The 17,090-nt window shown below is 39.0% G+C and overlaps 2 protein-coding genes across 5 annotated transcripts in view; one reads left to right on the top strand and one right to left on the bottom strand.

The window, feature by feature from the left end:
* Nucleotides 1-527, top strand: part of trmt5 (tRNA methyltransferase 5) — a 48,654-nt gene extending 48,127 nt beyond the window's left edge. For all 4 annotated transcript variants that reach the window (XM_088354474.1, XM_088354471.1, XM_088354473.1 and 1 more), the window contains one exon: nucleotides 201-527. In XM_088354474.1, coding sequence (XP_088210600.1) covers nucleotides 201-256 — 56 coding nt within the window. In that variant the 3' untranslated portion in view covers nucleotides 257-527. The remainder of the gene's footprint in view (nucleotides 1-200) is intronic.
* Nucleotides 523-17,090, bottom strand: part of mnat1 (MNAT1 component of CDK activating kinase) — a 50,286-nt gene continuing 33,718 nt past the window's right edge. Inside the window, exon 8 of the mRNA XM_088354476.1 lies at nucleotides 523-774. Coding sequence (XP_088210602.1) covers nucleotides 654-774 — 121 coding nt within the window. The 3' untranslated portion in view covers nucleotides 523-653. The remainder of the gene's footprint in view (nucleotides 775-17,090) is intronic.

Below are 17,090 nucleotides of genomic sequence, written 5' to 3'. Positions count from 1 at the left end.
GAATCTAAAAATACAGCAATATACATAACATTTTCTGTATAATTTTAAGTTTTTTCTATATTCGATTAGAAATTAGTAACTGGATATTGTTGTCTATTGGGGACACCCTTTGTTAGTTGTCATGTTGAAAGCTCACATTATGTGGGTTATTGAATATAATAATTACACTGTACTAAGTCTGTTTTTGCCTCTATCCACAGAATCTTCAGAGGAACCAATTCCTAAGCGCCAAAAGTGTGAGATAGCAGATTTATAATAAAAGTGAGATATTTTAGTTTCTTTTCTGTCTTGTAACCGTCAAACAGTACATTTGCAGCAGTGGTGGAGTACCACTGTCCAATATACTGAAAGTATGTTAATTGTTTAATTTATGATCAATAATTTTGAATTTAGCTCTGCTGTTGGAGCTTATTGTCTTTTTTCACTTGTGGCATGTGAAACCACTAAGCTAAACCTTACACAAGCTTCAATCTGTTTAAATCCAGAAGATTTTTTCTTTTTTAATAAATTTCTGTAACAACGCAGAATGAATTCGTTTATTCACTGTACATATAAAAAAAATAAACAGAAAATGAAAAACATTTTACACCTCATAACTGACCACTGCCTCCAGTCATCTTTCTAGTCTGAAGTTGCATGGCAAGAGCTCGTGGTCAGCCGATACGGGGAAATAGGCCACTAAATGCATCGTGGATGGCTCGATGACATGCCAAAGCGGAGCTGTATCCGCCAGCGGTTTCTCTGGGCATCGAGGCCCGCACATGGTTCAAATATCTGTAAACACGCAGAAAGCAAACCCCTTTCCCTGTTAGTGATATCATAGAGGCATTTCGTCCATCATGACACCACCTGAAAGCTTGCTCACCATTTAACAGTGGGAGAATTTGACTGAATTTATCCTTCATTAAATCTGCACGAGATAAATGTAGACACAAGTAGGCGTGCGTGAGCACTGAGGACACCTTTTGCCCCCAAAGCCTCTGCAATACAGCGCTATTAAAGTATTAGAAGTGTCTCTCTTTTATTTTAAGTGCTTACAGATGTAGCCTGCCAAAGCCTCTCAGGTTTTAAGCAACGCTCAAAGTCAGTGTTTATTTTCACATAGTCATTCACAAAAAAGGTTCTTGCAATACGCTTGCCATCAGTTTGCTGGTGTGTAGAGAAGCTTCAAAAAAGTGCACCAAAGGCATCGACAGGTACTCGAAAGATTTTTCTTCCTTTCAGTGTTAATTCAAATTGGCAAAAAAATATTCAGCATATAAAATGTTTTCCCTGTTATATTGAGTCAACTCATGTCTATTATAAAATATGAAATGGTACAAAAACAAATAATCATGACACACACATTAAATATGTTTAAAAAAGACACTTTCTTAAAAAAATGTGAAGTGAGTCAACCAAAATAATACAAAGGCAATTTTGAAGTATGGCATCCTCACAATGGCATTTACATTCCAATTGAGGACGCATTGATTTAAAGGTGCTGTACGGAATTTGAAACTGTTACACTCTGTGGTCATCTTTTGGCTCAAAGTCATCAGACACCTCATTTATGATGCCCATGGAAGTACGTGCATTTCTTGGGGGGTTCGGGTTAGGATTTGAGTGAATTTAAACGGAGCCTTTACTTTTTACATTTTTATGCTACACTAAATAAGATATGTGGTGATGAGCATAATGTCACTAACTTTCTTCCCTCCCCTTTCCTTCTACCTGATGTTTTGCACGTTCTAACCGCTTTTTTTAAAATCAAGATAAAAGTAGAAAGGTGCAGTGAAAAAAAATTATAAAGGCTCTATGAACTCAGTTGGGCATGGTTAACAGATAATACGGAAAATATTCTACTTTTTAAGGACACTTAAAATGACAGACCCACCCCTTTAAGTATTTTTAACGAATTATTATACTAAGAAAAGTTGTGACAGATCTCAGATTAAGAGTAAAGGCCTTTTAAGTGAAGAAGTGGATGGATTTTTGTGTAATGTATAAAAATTCTGAATTTATATTCTATACTGGGGATTAAAGGGAAGTTGTATATTTAGCACCACCTAGTTGTTAAAAACAATTTAAAAAAAACTATGGATTTGAATAAGCAAAAATGCATGAGCTATCATATATATATATATATATATATATATATATATATATATATATAGTCGTATGAGTAAAAACGTATTTTACATGAGGCAAACATAGAGGGAGCTGACATAATTATCTTCCACCTTGCTACCATGGGTATCCCTGAAAAAGCTAAAAGCTTATGAAAGGCTTGGCAAAAAGTGGTAAGAAAATTCGTGCCTTGAGAATCCGTAGTTTGTAATCTTCCTTGTGCTTTGTAGAACTTGCTTTTGACTGCACTTCACAATACAGCTACATCTCGTTGTCAAATACACACTGTCCCTAAAATGGAAAATATTTTTGGGGATGATGGTAAGACACAATGTACATTTCATGTTAAAAAAAAAATTGTACATGGTTTTTTCTTGGGGGAGTTTAAAAATATTGTCTAACCCCAAGTTTGTGCAAGTTGAAACTAAAAAATAGTGCTTTTTTATATTTTCATGCAAAATTACCCATAAAGTTTAAAAGGATATTGTTTCAATGCCACCTGAGACAAAATGTCCTGTTGAAAGTGAAACACACACACATCGAGCGAGTGTCTGCATGGTGAATACGGGTGACTTCAAACTGCATCAAGAACAAAGACGGCCCTCTGATTTCTGCTTTACACAGTAACCCAACACCTCTGTGAGAAAAACACTGCGGATACATCATACATTGATGCCAGAAGTGCGGTTCAATATCCTCGTTATCATATCCACATGCAAATATTTCGCCGCGCTGCGTGACATTGTCAAGACTGAGAATCGAGCCCACTTGGACCACTTGTGAAACAACAAGTTCAAAAGAGGAAGGCCAGTGATTAATAATAACTTCATTAGTCGCAAGCTCCTGCAGTCTGTCCTTCTGAGCACTTGAGGGAGGTCTTCTCGGATGGCTTCCTGCATCCGATGAGTGCTGCCTATTGATTATATTGCGCCGGGCAGTTTTAATGGTGAAAAAAGTGGGCTATTTACAGCCTCGGCTAAGTCTGCTCTTCCTGCTAATCTAATCCCCGAGCTACTCATGTGGTCATTCCTTCCAAGAAAGCTGAGAGCTCTGTGTAACTTTATACCGGCCGGCCCCTAAGGAGAGAGCAAGAGAGCATGAAGGTGGGGGGGCAGGAGACGGAGGATGTTCATTCTGTGTAATATGTGAGTGTGTGAGAGAGAAGGTTTGGGAAGTGGAGAGGGTGGCAGGGTGGGGGCGTCTACGGCTTAAAATCACCTTTGGGTATCATCATGACAAAGCCTCTTCTCTTAAACCAACCCCATTGGCCTCTGCTCACCCCACGTTAGTTCAGTTCTGCTCCATTAAGTCGCCAACTCTATCCAACAGCATCAGAGTGCACCAACTCAAACTAGCCGGGGACGTCGCTAGGTCTGGTTGATTGGGAGCATGGTTGGGAAGTGCATGCTGGAATAGAGGTACATACATAAAAGACGGCAAGTAAAACCCAAAAACATTTTGAGGAAAAGAGTAGCTTGCTATTGTACGAACAAAGGTTCTGGCAAAAATCAAAAAACAGTCCAAGATGACACATATACAAACACCCACATGTGGTTGGACCAAGGTTATAGATTTCTAAAAGAAAGTCAAATTAAGCAATAAGGGATGTTTAAGATTTGTTTTGACCTGAAAGATTGGAAAAAGAAAGTTAACAAAAAGTTGATTTTCTACTCTCAAGGATACGGAAAAAACAAGTACTTGGTGTTGCCAAACTACAACTCTGAGGATTTGAAAAAGCTTTCTTTGAATCACACAGGGGTCACAGGGGCTCTGGAGGTTATACAGGTTATTCGTTTTGGTTAACAAATTTGCTGTCAATTTTAATTTTTCTATATTTTTAACTTGTTTTTTTTAGTTTTATCATTTTTTGTTACTCTAGAAAGATAATATTAATACTTAAAATGAACAAAAATTATCTGCCAGTAGAACTTTTTTCACTATGTTCCAACATTTGTTTAGTAAAAATTAAAATCGGCAAAATGTTTCCTTTTCTTTAATATAGATTTTTTTTGAAGTGCAATATAAAACAGCTTTGTCAAACAAAAAAACTGTTTTATATATATATATATATATATATACATACATATATTGTACTACCTTATTAGCAAATACTTAGAGTTTAAAAAGAAAAACTGGTAATATACTGCCACCTACTGATATGGATTAAATTTTACAGTTATTCGGCTGATCATTGGAAGAAACCATCACTCCTGACAAATAGCATGTATTTTGCTAGGACAAAATTGAGCAACTTGCTGGGGCATGTAAAACAAGATCTGAGGCAAACTAGTGTGCCCCTAACACACTGGTCGAGATTCAATAATGTGGTCTTTTTTAATGGACTAAAGAAATTATTGTTAGAATGATGTAAGATATGTTCTTTTGCTTATATGATTGATTGAAGATGCGTCCAAAGTTATTTTGGGAACGGGTCTCTTAAAAGCCTTTTGTCACTCTTTTTTACTTTTCAGGTGATTTGTTCATTTTGTAATGTGAAGTTTGTTGCAACATGGCTGGAAAGAAAGAATGAACAAAATACAATACAATACGTGTGTTATGAAGACACTGGGCGGCAGTAGCTCAGGAGGTAGAGCGCTCGTCTTGGGATCAAGGGACCCCAGTTCAAATCCCGGCTCGTCCGTGTTACATGTCGAAGTGTCCTTGGGTAAGGCACTGAACCCCTAATACCCCCAATAAGCAGGTTAGCGCTTTACATGGCTGCGAGGCCGCTATTGGGAAATGTGGAGCACATTGTAAAGCGCTTTGGGAAGTCATTGACTTGAAAGCCGCTATATAAATGCAGATCATCAAATGCAGACCACTGGTTGAACAACACTGGGTTATACAATAGTTTTTCCTTTCAAATGATTTAATTGATTGCTTTTAGGACATCATGTAATTGTATTAACATAGCCTAAATGTTCAACAGTATTAGCATTTAATTGGTTTTATTCGGAGAATCGTATATTTTAACTTATCAGTCTAGAAATAGGGGCATCAAACATTTTATTTCGTCTTCAACAAAACGTACCATTATTGGTTTTTGTTTATGTCAAATTCTACAAATACGAGTTACAATAGCTACACTTAAGTGTGTGCCCACATGCCTGTCTAGCCAGCCGTTCGCCTACACCCCCAACTCTCCCCAAACCGGACTTGCCTTTTGTTCACAGGGCCCTGTAACCCAAGCCGTTTCGCTCCTTAACATCTATCACTCTCTTGGCCCCACTGGAGCATTAGCTGCAACTCGATACAATTCTTTTCAAAGCTTCATATTATTGTGTAAATATGGGTTGCTTTGGACTGCTCCATTATGTCGCTTGGGGGTGGAGGGGCGGGTGATGAAGAAAGAGTAATGACAGTGGGACAGTGTACACGACAGACTGCAATCATAACCACAAAACACGCTGGGGGTGTTCCATTTGCATCCGCATTGATAGGAATATTTGTGGCAGTTTTTTCATTTTTTCAGTCATCGATTTCATAACAGCTATTTTAAAGAGCTTTCCATATCTAAGTTGGTTCTACTAAAAACAATCTGCTACTTTTATTATATTTGAATGATCACCTTGGTTCTGGAGGCTTAAATACCTGCTATCACTAATGACAGAAACGCCCCTCTAACTGGAAAACAACAGACACATCCCTCATTTCAAATGAAAGAATACTCCAGCTCTTTTGATTTGCACCCACAATGCCTTAAAAATGGGGTGGCTTTGGTTTTGCAGTCCAAGAGCCACAAGTTTGTAAATACCAGGCCTCGGGTTCCTTCAGTTTGACTTGGATCAGACAAAGAACTTGACAGGAAACAAAAGAGGCAGCCTGTGTGTAATAAGATGTGCTGGGTTATATCAGAAGGCTAGACATGTATTCAACGCACAAACCGCGAAGCAGACGATGACGCATTTAAAGCCCGTTCCGACAAAACTGTAAGGGTCAAAGATCTGTTTGTTTGCTGTAAAAGGACGGCATTCCTGTTTGCTTTAAAGCATGTTCAGTTTTTGTGTGACTAGCTTTCACGTGACACCCAACCACCCTCTTTCAAGTTTTAGCAATGACCCGAGACTAAACCTCAGCTTGAGCACCTGTTGGCTTTTTGAAACCCTCACCGCTCCACGCTCTGAGGCGTATTTTGATTGCCTCGAATCGTCATGAACAATATTCCCAACGTGAAAGAAAAATAACCTAAAATATCCACAATATTTTCAAAATGATTAATCCTCGTTCCAAAGATCCATTTGCACTGGCAGTGAATAAGTTAAAGAATTCAAAGAGCTACAATTAAGTTGTTGAAGCCAAACACACAGCTTGCTAAAGCTAATAAAATTCATTGTTTGTGAAGGTAGAAACAGAGCCAAGTACCTATAGACTAACCAAGGGGTTGGCAACCCAAAATGTTGAAAGAGCCATATTGGACCAAAAAATAAAAAAATCTTTGGAGGCGCAAAAAATTAAAAGCTTTATATAAGCCTTATAAGGAAGGCAACATATACTGTAATTTATATATATATATATATATATATATATAATGTATATTCTGTATATTCTGTATATATCTTTATACATTAGAAAAAAAAAGAATGTTTGGGTCATTTATGTTCTTACATGAGCAAACTTTGATCACCGAGCCATTAGTTCTCATGAAAGATCCATTTATGGCTCGCAAGCCATAGGTTTCTGAACCCTGTCCTACAAAAATCGTATCATTTTCCATGACCAAACATTTTTGAAAAAGCGCAAAGGAGCCACTAGGGAGCGCGAAAGAATCGCATGCGGCTTCAGAGACGCTTGACGCTGACAATAGTATTTCAGAAGCAATTCTGCGCTAACTTTACAAGCATTTGTTTGAAGAGTGGATTGATGTGCATAAATAAAGCAGAGCCAACAAAGACGGATCACAGAGGGGGACACCGTATGTGCCAAAATAGCAGTTGATTGGCAGCAATGGTGCCCGGAAGTCTTTCTTAGGTGCCCAACTTGGACTGCGGTTGAGGGTTCCTGGCCTGGGAGCGACAAGGGCCAAACTAAGATGGGGTTGGGGGGGTTGTACAGCACAGAGCCACACACCTGTCAGATGATTTGTCATTATAGAGGGGTCAACACTCAGCTGTCACCCCCTAATCACCCATCTTACCCCTTAAGTCTACCCCCATTCCTACCACCACCCCCAACTCTGACAAGCCCCCTTCCTCTGCATTCCACAGGGCAGGTCAGGTTTCACTCACAGCACGGGTCGCCCCATCTGCCCCTCAAGAGAAAATGTACCTGTGTGGAAAAGGCAGCACCACAGATTGCTTTTGGACACTGCACAGGTTATATAATTCATATTTGTCCAGGGGGAAGTTTTTTTCTTTTCAAGATGTGCCGCAAACCCAGCAGTGTGTATCGTAGTAAAAGTTCCATGGTTCGGTCAAAAAAAAAAAACCCCTGTGGATAAGGCTTAGACTCTCACAGGTATACTATATCTGTCAACAGCAGTCTTTCAGCGCCACGGGTCAAAGGCCGTCCTCCTTTTCCATTGAATACGGCGTCCTCTGGGATGCGGCAGCACGTGAGAAAGACCCTCAGCTGTTAGCATAGCCGCCATCCACCAGATTAGCTCGACCGGCAAATGAGTTTAAGGGACTGTGCGGTTGCATAACCTCTTATCCATTATCAAGAGGCTTATCCTTGCTGCTGACAAACTTGCATCCTTTAAGGAGAAGTGGCGGAAGCTATCACTAACACTTAGTTAGGGGCAACATGTTTAGGGTGTTAACAGATGCTCTGCTTGATACTTGATATTGACACGAAACTATTACACCAAGGTTGAGGGACAATCAGGAAGCTGCCCTCAAGTCAGAAACATTATGAGAGTGGCTCAGCACTATTGTCTCTTCAAACATTGCCTACGACAGAGACAGATTTTTTTTTTCCTGTGCCATAAAACAGCTTCACTTCCCGACTTGGCAACCACCTGTTCACGCCACTCTTCCACACCACTGTCTTTTTCTGCAAATCCCCGTTCAAACCTGATGGGGTCAGTAGAGGCTGGCGAACAGGGATAGTACTCAAGGTACCGCCAAGCTGAGGTGCTTGGAGGGATGTGCTACTTGATACACTACATCTTTCTTTCCTGCTACTTGATAACCCTACGCCGCCCTGAAAACTTTTAAAGACGGAGGACTGGGGTGGGGGCGGGGTTACTGTGAAGGGAGAAGAATGACATGACATCAGTGTGTCGTCGCTAACTGAATGCAGCTGTAAACAATAGAGGGACATATGCTGTTCTGGGAAAGGCTGCTAGCCCGAGGCACACCTATACACACCAGCAAAGCTACCTTGACAGCTAGACAGAACATTCTGGGAATAGGGCACCTACACACAGAGGAAGGATAGGGTTCTCCCAAGAGAGGGTATATCTATTACAAATAATCTGAAGGACTGGGGAGCGGGCCAATTGGATTTCAATAATACAAGGGGAGAAGAAAGACAGGCTTGAAATAGGGTGGAATTAAGACAACAAAAGGAGGCTAAAAATCCAGAAATCATAAACATGCTTTCAGATCAGAGTACACAGTACAGAGACCCACAATTGGTTTTATTTCCGTCAGTTTTGTGCAACAGAAAACTCGTAATGAAAAGGATATATTTTTGGAAAAAGCTCTGGAACATCACTACAAGTTTTTATGCACTCAAGAAGTGGTTTTCAAGACATGTCAAAACTGAAGAGCGGGATGACGCTTTACACCGAAAAAACTTTTTTTCTTAACATTTCCGTCCTTCATGTACCCCGTACAATACTTAATCAAAATAAAAACATACATACACATATAAAGCTAGAAGTCCTCTTTCTTGTTATTCAATTGTAGATGCTCGGTTCTGACTTATGTAGTACTAAGAACCTTACAGTCATTGATCAAGTCGTATCTTTATTTTCTGTTTAAAACTGTCAAACCACCGACAGTGGCCGCAAGCCAAATCTCTAATGTTCATAGCCGCCTTCTACATTTTTGCATTTATTCTCTGCTCAGACATTTAACCTCGCCCGATTATTAGGTGTTTTCGTGACACGGGAAACAAATCACTCGTCAATGGAAAAACCTACATGTCGAAAAACGTCTTATTCAACATTTGGAAAGTCTCACTTTTTTTTTTTGCAAAAAAAACTTTAAAAGCGATGCAACTAACCCACAAGTAACTTTTTGCTTCAAAAGAGTCTCAAGACAGCAACTCTGTGGAGAATTGACTTTGCGTCGGATCTGCGACGCCAATAAACCTGGAGTTCCCTTCACGCTGGAAACCGTGTGAATTGGCTGCAATCCACCCAGAGGGAGACTGTAAGTCTTTCTGGTGGAAATACCGACAATTTAAAAACAACAACAGCTAAAGTGGGGCGATTGCAGAGAAACGAGAAATGTATCGCTGTTACTTATATAATGCTACTTTTCAAAAATGACTCGCAGGCCAGTAAAAAGGGCTTCTCGACTGGCCCGCACACTTATTTAGTGAGATCAATATTTGCACAGATCTACGGAAGGAAAACAATAGTGATTTGGCCTCCACAGGCACTGTCTGTTAATGGTCTGTTTACTGAGACAGACAGGATAATGGCATGGGTGGGGGTGGCTGCGCTTTTGGACGACAGCTTCACTCTATATTCAGTGTGTTTACATGCAGGGAATAGTCAGATTGAGATGAGAATTTTGCTGATACTTTTCTCCTTTCATATACCAAATTTTAGTTCATGTACCGGTAATCTTGTTCAACTTATCTGATGCTGATGCTTTTCAATCGTCACAGAAACTGATTATTTGGAATGGTCGAAAAACCCGACTTCTAATCTCAATTTGACTATTCCCCGCATCGTTACCAACGAGAAAAGGCTTAACCTCAGCTGAAGTTGTGTTTGGCATAGGTCCGCTGGCGATGGGGTCGATTTTGAAAGTCAAATTAACCCTCTCCTTTGGCTATGCAAATTGCAAATCTGTGACCTCAGTAAGAGAAATAGGAGCACTTAAATGATTGCTGGGTCTGGTAACATAAGAGCGGAGCATGTGAACTAAGAGTGCAAAACATATCAGATAGCTGAGCGACCGAGTTCAACAGTGGGTCTTGGAGGTATCTGAGGGGAAAAGCCCTTTTGTTACATAAGAACCAAACAAACCAGTTTTCTGTAAATAGTTGTTCTGGAAACCATGCAGTGTATTTTTATGGGCCCATTGGGTTCAAAATTGGAGTCTTTAAATTATAGTAAAAGAGGATCAAAGACGCCTACTCTTGAAGTAGTTCACGTGAGGTCATTCAAACTGGCGCCGCGGCCTCGCGCTCATAATTTAAGCATCAAAGCTATGCTTGCACGAGAGAGTGCGGTTGGGTTGGGCTTGTGGTCTCTCCAAGGTGCCATCACTCTGGTCTTGTCACTCTTAGCAGCTTCACGTCCACTACTGTCGGCGACCCATGACCTCCCCAAGGCCCTCCCCAATCACATCTTCTCGTGGCTCTGTCATTCAACTCACATGGATGTGCACCCCGCAGAGATCAGAGAATGAGGGATACATATTCATGTCTCACATCTTGAGTTTGTGTGAAACATTATAGACAATAAATAAGTAATCAAAATTTCACCACAGGTAACGTTTGGTCCATTAGGAATTGAGAAACAAATCAAATTTATTTTCTTATTTGTTGCCAAGTAGAATGTTAGCCATCAAAAAGGCAGACCAGAATAAAAGGTATAGGTCAGTCACGCTTATTTACTAAACTAGGGCAGAGGGTGCAGCTGCCCAGCACCGCAAGCAAAGGACAGGTGCAGCTACAGAAACAGCAAGTCACACACAAAAACAATCCCTTTTTTTTTTTTTGAAAAGCACCATCAAAACTATTTGGAATTTATATATTAATCTCTCATCCATTAATCCTTTTCTCCTGTATTCTGACATGTATGTACAAATGAAATCATCATGCCTACCAATTACAGCACTGCAAATAGTTCAGTTAGAGAAATCTAGTAAAATAAGTCACATAATTATCTTTCTTTGTGACATTTTTCTTGCTCCACTGGTCACATTTGTCATCTACATCCGACAGATACCGATTAAGAGGCAGCTTCTTTAAATACAGGACGGTTTCAGAAAATTTGAATATTGTAATAAAGTTATTATGCACAAAACGAAACAAAAAGCCATACGTTCTGGATTCTTTACATACTTCCATTATCTTCCATTTATTATTTACAAATAAATAGAAATATTGCAATTGTTTTATTGTTTTAGTATTGTTGATAACTAAAATTATCATGCCATGTAAAAGTATACTAGTAGGCTATAAGCAATAATAAGACATTTTATTTTTTGGATCACATCTAAATATTCTAGTTTTCCCAAAAAGTCCCATTTGTATTTTTTAAAAAAATGATTTGTCATTATATTTTAAAAGATTTTATATACCAGGGAGCAAACCCCTACCCAAAAACCTGGCTTAGAGAGGGATGGGCACAGCCAGGCTGTACTTGCCTAAGACACACCTCGGGAAGTGGTACCCTGAAAACCCTCGCAGTAAAGGATCTATGAACCGTGATCTAGTTGTATCCATGGATGGCATTGATGACTACCAAGAATTGAATACTTATGCTGGTATTCGTTAAATAGGAAACCTATAGTGTAGGAATCGGTACCCCAATTTTCTACATTGCAAAACATTTAGTTAACAAAGAGGAAACATTTGGTAAAAAAATATATATATATATATAACATAATCATCATCTCAGTTGCATTTTCTGGTTCTACTAGCAGATAATTAGGTTCAATCTTAATTTGTTTTTCTTGTTTTATGATTTATTGTATTATAAAAGGATAGTGGGATGTGTGGACGCGTTCTAAGAGATGGGAAGAGCACCTGTATGATGCGGCAGGGGTAAACCAGTGAAAGCTGTCGGGCCCTGCAGTTGAACAAAAGAGCGTGTTGTGTCACCCTGACCCGAGTGACATGGCCGCTTTCATGTGTCCCGGTTTATCTGGAGGGACGAAAGCATGACCAACTCAGGAGGTGCCTAACTTGTTTGGGTGTTTGGGCATTTGGGTTGGTCATGGTCCAAAAATGTTTGTGTGTGTTTTTGCTTTTTCCCTTTTTATTTTCTTTGTTATTGTATGTTTTTGTCTTGCTGTCGGTCACCCCTCTTGATGGATATGACCAAGGTAGATAGATAGATAGATAGATGATTTATTGTTTTGATACAAAAAATACACTTATGATGTGTCATCTGCCACATCATATAATTTATCATTATTACTGATAAAATGAGTGAAAGGTTTACTAATTTAAAATATTTTCTGGTTCTATAAGACAAAATATGAAAATCTAAAACAAGTAAAATAATGTAGTGATGAAAGAAGAATTCATTTTTCGCTATGTTGATGGCTATTTTCATGGGATTTCATTTTGATGAACTAAAAAAGAAACAAACAAAAACTAAAGACAACAGTGCACCATTGATCCTATTTTCATCATTTACATTTTCAAAATATGTGTTGGCCAAATTGGGTAATTGTGTGAAAGTGAGCAGTGGTCCAAAACATCTTTGTTCCAATGATTCAACACAGGCAACAAATTACATTTAAAATCACTTAAATTTGTCAATTTAGTAAATATAAATAATTATAAATAATTGAACAGTTGTTTTTTCTTCTTCTTCACATATCTATCTGCTGAAATCGGTAGATCTGCTCCAGATGATAAATGGGGGAACTGAATCAATCAGGCACCTTGACCGATGCTTGTTGCAAAGTTTAAACCAGTACGGCTGGTGGCTTTTGCTATGACAAAGTACACAGAGGTTCACTTCCTCCTGTGGAGCTGAGCATCCCCAAGAGAGTCACCCTAGACTAAACAGTGTACGTTCAGCTGCTTGGCATCACCTCCAAACAAGTGGCAGATGCCTGACAAGCACTTCCAAAAGAAACTCACATTTTCCCCTAATTATGCAAAAGTAAGGCAAAGTAGGAGGAGGAGGCGGCAAAACCTCCAAATATTCTACATGCTGTCTTTTGGCAAGTACATTGAGCAAATTCTGTCAGAAAAGATGGGTAATTTTGGGGTGCTGGGCGCCAACACAAACAACTGTTCTGGCAGGGCTTCATTGTCAGCAGTTGAGGTTTCAAGTCAAATGTTTCAACGCTCTGGAGCCAATTTCTCTTTAGACTCCCCCCACCCATCCGTATGATTTGTCCTTGTCCAAAATCTCAGTCGAGCTTTCATCACCTACGCAGCCGGAGGTTTCAAAAAGCGTTCTTGTGGAAAACTAAGTCCGACTCCAGATGACAATCTTTACACACAAGTCCAAACAAAAAGAAGGTTCTCTCTCACGACTTGTCTACATGAGACAAACAGCCTCCCTTGAACATCAGCATTTGTGTTTCCAAGAGTGGTTGTACTGTCAACAACAACAGTTGCAAAGACCAGAATGCTGTTTCGAGTCAAGACAAAAACAACTTACCGCAAAAGATAAAACTTCAGTCAGTTAAGTGGGAACATGAAAAAGCTATCAGTCAAATAAGTCTATGAGATAACATAGCTTACTTACAAAAGCACAGGCGGATGCCTCAGTAACAGGACAATTCAGAAGACAAGACAATATAATACAGCAGCATACAATACATATTTTGAAATGCCCAGCCTTGATACAGTAAAGTATTCTAAAAACACTGATAAAATTGAATACATCTACATAAATAGGTAGATCCTTCACGGTGCGATTTGCCTCCTGTTCGAATCAAATGGGATGAGATCAGGCTTAGCTACAATCCCTTAATAAAATATCAGCTATAAAGTGAATTTAATCCTAATCCTTCTGAGAGCCAACAAAAACGGCAATAGACTACAAAAGATTGATGTTCTCAGACCTGCACAATATAATGATCATAAAATAGCAACAAAGATTTTGATAAAAATCCAAGTGTTTTGATTGCAGTAGTGTAGAGCTGTTTTGCATCATGCTAAGAGTGGTTTCTTTGTGGCTAAATAAAGTCGTTTACCACGGGAATCAGAAACAGGCAGCCTGTGCTTGCAAGTGAACATGTCTACCTCAGTGTTCAGAATAGCTGTGTTTGAATTTCCCTCAAACCTCTCTGTTCTTTGCAAGGATATTTGCCTCTGGGGAAGGCATTGATTGACTAGAACACCCAAAATAAATTCCAACTCCATTGGCAGAAACATTTTTTCATTTAGAGTATTAATAAAAATGATTTGCCTTATGCTACATCATATGATTCTTCTCAAATTATCAGGAAAAGGAAATGGAGAGCGTTATAGTTGTAAGAATAGTTTTCTACAAAGATTGCGAAAAATCTGGGGGCGGCAGTAGCTCAGGAGTTTAGTTTCAGTTGTGTATTAATAAACCTATACATACAGAACATTTAGTAAATAAATCACTCTCCGGTCATGCATTTACTTCCTGTTTGGAAAGAATTTATTGGATCTCAGTTCATTTTAGCTTTAAATCATTGTGGACTGACAAAGATGGAGGGCTGGCACAATGGGGGTTATTAGTCTCTGAGCGAGAGGTGCAATTCCATCTACATTTTCCATGATCCAATCCTCGAGAGTCAACTAGTCCAGGCTTCAGCTCATATTTAAATCTAAAGCACTGTCGAATATAGTGGTGTTAACTTAAACTTATGTTGACAATGCTGTACTGTTTTCACAGGGAAAAAAAATATTCAATGCTGATGAAAAGTGTGCTTGATAAAGTATAAAGAGAAGTCGAGAAGACATATTTTGGCATCAGATAGTTTAATTCTCCTGGAATCAGAAGTAGCTCTAGTTAGACATATGTTAACTAAATAACTGTAGAGGAATAAATCTATTGGAGCAAATGCATCAGTGTGTATGTACTCCAGTCTCCAAGACGGCTTTCGCCGAGACAAATCACCGCCGGTGCTGCTGTCACAGTGGGCCTTGACCAAGACAAACAGCCAATTTTTAAAATAAGTACATGTCGCCTCGCAGCCCTTCCACCTCGTCCACACTCAGCCACATATACGCCGATAGATATTTCCCTTCACAGGTCACAGGACTGAAGCTGGTGTCCAGCACTTTACACAGGACTCACTTCTCACCCCTCGTAACCCTGCCTCCATATTCGCCCATACACACACGTAAATGTGAATATTCACTACGCAGCACACCAGTTCCATTATAGCCAAAATGCTGGGAGTGCAATAACAGGGGTGACTCAATGAGTGTACCAGATAGGAAGAACACTGGCTATGTGCATGCACAAGCTTGACCGTCAATGTATATCTGAGCAAACATGCACACAAAATCTAACGTGGCTGAATGTGCACACTGCATCAACCTGTCAGCACTTTTTCCTTGATGACGTTTTGTGTTTTGGGAATTGTGCTGCACCTGAACAGGCCAGCCTATGTCCCAAAAAAGATGGACAGGATATCAGCAGCAGGCTTCTAATTAATGGTGCGACCCCTGCATTCATTACTTTATTTCTAATGGGGATGGGCAATTAGTACTACAACCAGGTAAAGGTATTTGTCCAGGTAAAAGTATTGATATTTGCAACAGTGGCCGATATGAGTATCCGCAGCCATCTATTGGCAGAGGTGGGCGGAGTAGCCAAACATTTTACTCAAGTAAAATTATGAATATGACTCGAAGAAATGTAAAAAGTAGTGATTAAAACAATTGGTTGTGTAAAAGTAAAAAAGCAGTTGGTGAACTACTTAAGTGCTAAGTAACTGTACCAACGTCTTATTTGTTATTTATTTTATTTTTTAAACAATCATTCAATCTGATCATCAAAGTCCATTCAATAAACAATACATTAAAAGTATGTGTAATTGTAAGGTCAGTGTACTCAAACAGTGGATTAAACAATTTATAAGTGAGGCTACAGCTATATACACTGCACATGCAGTACAGTTAAAAAAAAAAATCAAAAAAATCCTTAAACCTGCTCACAAGGGCCACCTGGTGGTTGTTTGAGTCACTGGTTGAATCTAAATAAAAGAAACAAGCTCTCTGACAAAATGAATGTGTCTTAACAGAGACAGATGCACACTTACATAGAGGGGATTTAAGTAACGAGTTCAATGTAGCCTAATGTAGCGGGGTAAGAGTACAGTTTCTCCTTCACAAATCTACCCAAGTAAAAGGTGTAATGATTTAAAATTACTCGTAGAAGGACAAAAGTCCCAAAACTCACTCGAGTCAATTTACCGGAGTAAATGTAACTCGTTACTACCCACCTTTGTCTATTGGCTGTTTAACAATCAGGAATAAAATAATCAAATGTAATGTTTTTTACAATCATCTTTTTCTACAGAGGAAAGGGAATGTTATGGTCGTGGTATCAGTACCTGTGATTGGTATTGATGACTTGTCTCATGAGTTGAGTATTTTTATGAAAGAACAGTGATCTCAAACACACCTATAGTTTTTAACATAAATCTTCAAAAGGCACAAAACAATTATAAAACTGTTAGGTGCATTCAAAAATTGCTTTGGGGAAATACCCTCGAAAAAAATAGGGAAGAGCATATCGGCAAATTTGCTAGTACTGAGCTGCAACTACGCAAGGGTGAATTGGTGTATTAAGTTATGATTTTACTCTATGCCACTAGATAGCAGGTATGTCAGAGTTGCACTTATAGCGAGTCTTAAATAGCACTGTGCTAAAATGGCTAGTAGGCCTAATTTTTTTTTTTTTTTTATAGATTTTAAAAGATGGTACCATAGTAAGACATTAACACTTTTTGCCTGTGTGTTGTATTTTTTGCACTTGGTGCTAGATTGTAGTTGAGCATTTATGTGCCATCCTTGAATAATAATCTACTTTAACAGTAAGTGGTTATTATATATAGATTAGAATAGGGAATATTTTTTACATGTATTGGAAAATAAACTATCTATCTATCTACCTAGGTCACACCCCTCAAGAGGGGTGACCAACAGCAAGACAAACATTCAAAAACAAAGAAAATAAAGGG

The sequence above is a fragment of the Urocampus carinirostris genome, chromosome 15 (genome assembly GCF_059441175.1).
Source record: "Urocampus carinirostris isolate Australia breed hairy pipefish chromosome 15, RoL_Ucar_1.0, whole genome shotgun sequence".
In the NCBI taxonomy this organism is placed as follows: Eukaryota; Metazoa; Chordata; class Actinopteri; order Syngnathiformes; family Syngnathidae; genus Urocampus; species Urocampus carinirostris.
The sequence above is the reverse complement of the archived record's forward strand: the minus strand, read 5'-3'. Positions and strand labels throughout refer to the sequence as shown.